Below are 1,190 nucleotides of genomic sequence, written 5' to 3'. Positions count from 1 at the left end.
TTTCTTCTCATTCTCTCACTTTCTACTCTCTCGTCCCTCTCTCTCTCTCTCTCTCTCTTTCTCTCTCTTCTCTCTCTCTCTTTTCTCTCTCTTTCCTTCTTCTCTCTCTGACTCTTCCTTCTCTCTCTCTGTTTCATATCTCTCTCTCTTTCTCTCTCCCTTTCTTCTGTCTCTCTCTCTGCTCACTCTATCTCTTTCTCTACTCTCTCTCCCTTTCTTCTTTCTCTCTGTCTCTTTCGTCTGTCTCTCTCTCTTTCTTTTCTCTCTTTCTTCTCTATCTCTCTTTCTTCACTCTCTTTCTTCTCTCTCTCTTGCTCTTTCTTCTCTCTCTCTCTGTTTCATCTCTCTGTTTCCTCTCTGTTTCTCCTCTCTGTTTCTCCTCTCTGTTTCTCCTCTCTGTTTCTCCTCTCTGTTTCTCCTCTCTGTTTCTCCTCTCTGTCTCTCTCTCTCTGTCTCTCTCTCTCTGTCTCTCTCTGTCTCTGTCTCTCTCTCTCTGTCTCTCTCTCTCTGTCTCTCTCAATCTCTCTCTCTCTCTTCTCTCAATCTTCTCTCTTCTCTCTCGCTCTTTCTCCTCTCTTTCTCTTTCTCCTCTCTTTCTTACTTCTCTACCTCTCGCTTTCTTTTCTCGCTCTCGCTTTCTGCTCTCGCTTTCTGCTCTCGCTTTCTGCTCTCGCTTTCTGCTCTCTCTCTCTCTCTCCTTCTTCGCTCTCTCTCCCATTCTTTTCTCTCTTTCTTCTGTATCGCTCTTTGTTCTCTCTCTCGCTCTTTGTTCTCTCTCTCTATCTTCTCTTTCTTCTCTCTCTCTCTCTATCTTCTCTTTCTTCTCTCTCTCTCTATCTTCTCTTTTTCTTTTCTCTCTGTATTTGTCTCTTTCTTCTCTCTGTCTCTCTCCTCTCTATCTTCTCTCTCTCTGTCTTTGTGTCTTTCTTCTCTGTCTCTGTCTTTCTTCTCTCTTCTCTCGCTCTTTCTTCTCTCTCTCGCTCTCTGTCTCTCTCTCTTTCTGTCTCTCTCTGTCTCTGTTTTCACTCCCTCCCTCTCTCCTCTCTCTTGCTCTCTCTTTTCTCTCTCTCTTTCCCTTCTCTCTCTCTCTTCCTCTTCTCCTCTCTCGCTTTCTTCTCTCTCTTGCTTACTTCCCTCTCTCTCGCTTACTTCCCTCTCTCTCGCTTACTTCCCTCTCTCTCGCTTACTTC

General features: G+C 44.8%; 1 protein-coding gene across 1 annotated transcript; it reads right to left on the bottom strand.

The window, feature by feature from the left end:
* Positions 1-404: 404 nt before the first annotated feature.
* Positions 405-850, bottom strand: LOC125481168 (chromatin assembly factor 1 subunit A-like; the record flags this gene model as incomplete). Its single annotated transcript, XM_048592365.1, has 2 exons — positions 405-452; positions 776-850. Coding segments are annotated over 2 exons (123 nt in total), but the record flags the coding sequence as incomplete, so codon positions are not given.
* Between the last annotated feature and the right edge of the window lie 340 nt (positions 851-1,190).

The sequence above is a fragment of the Rhincodon typus genome, unplaced genomic scaffold (genome assembly GCF_021869965.1).
Source record: "Rhincodon typus isolate 14 unplaced genomic scaffold, sRhiTyp1.1 hic_rhity00001074, whole genome shotgun sequence".
In the NCBI taxonomy this organism is placed as follows: Eukaryota; Metazoa; Chordata; class Chondrichthyes; order Orectolobiformes; family Rhincodontidae; genus Rhincodon; species Rhincodon typus.
Note: the sequence above shows the minus strand (reverse complement) of the source record. Positions and strands in the feature narration are given on the sequence as shown.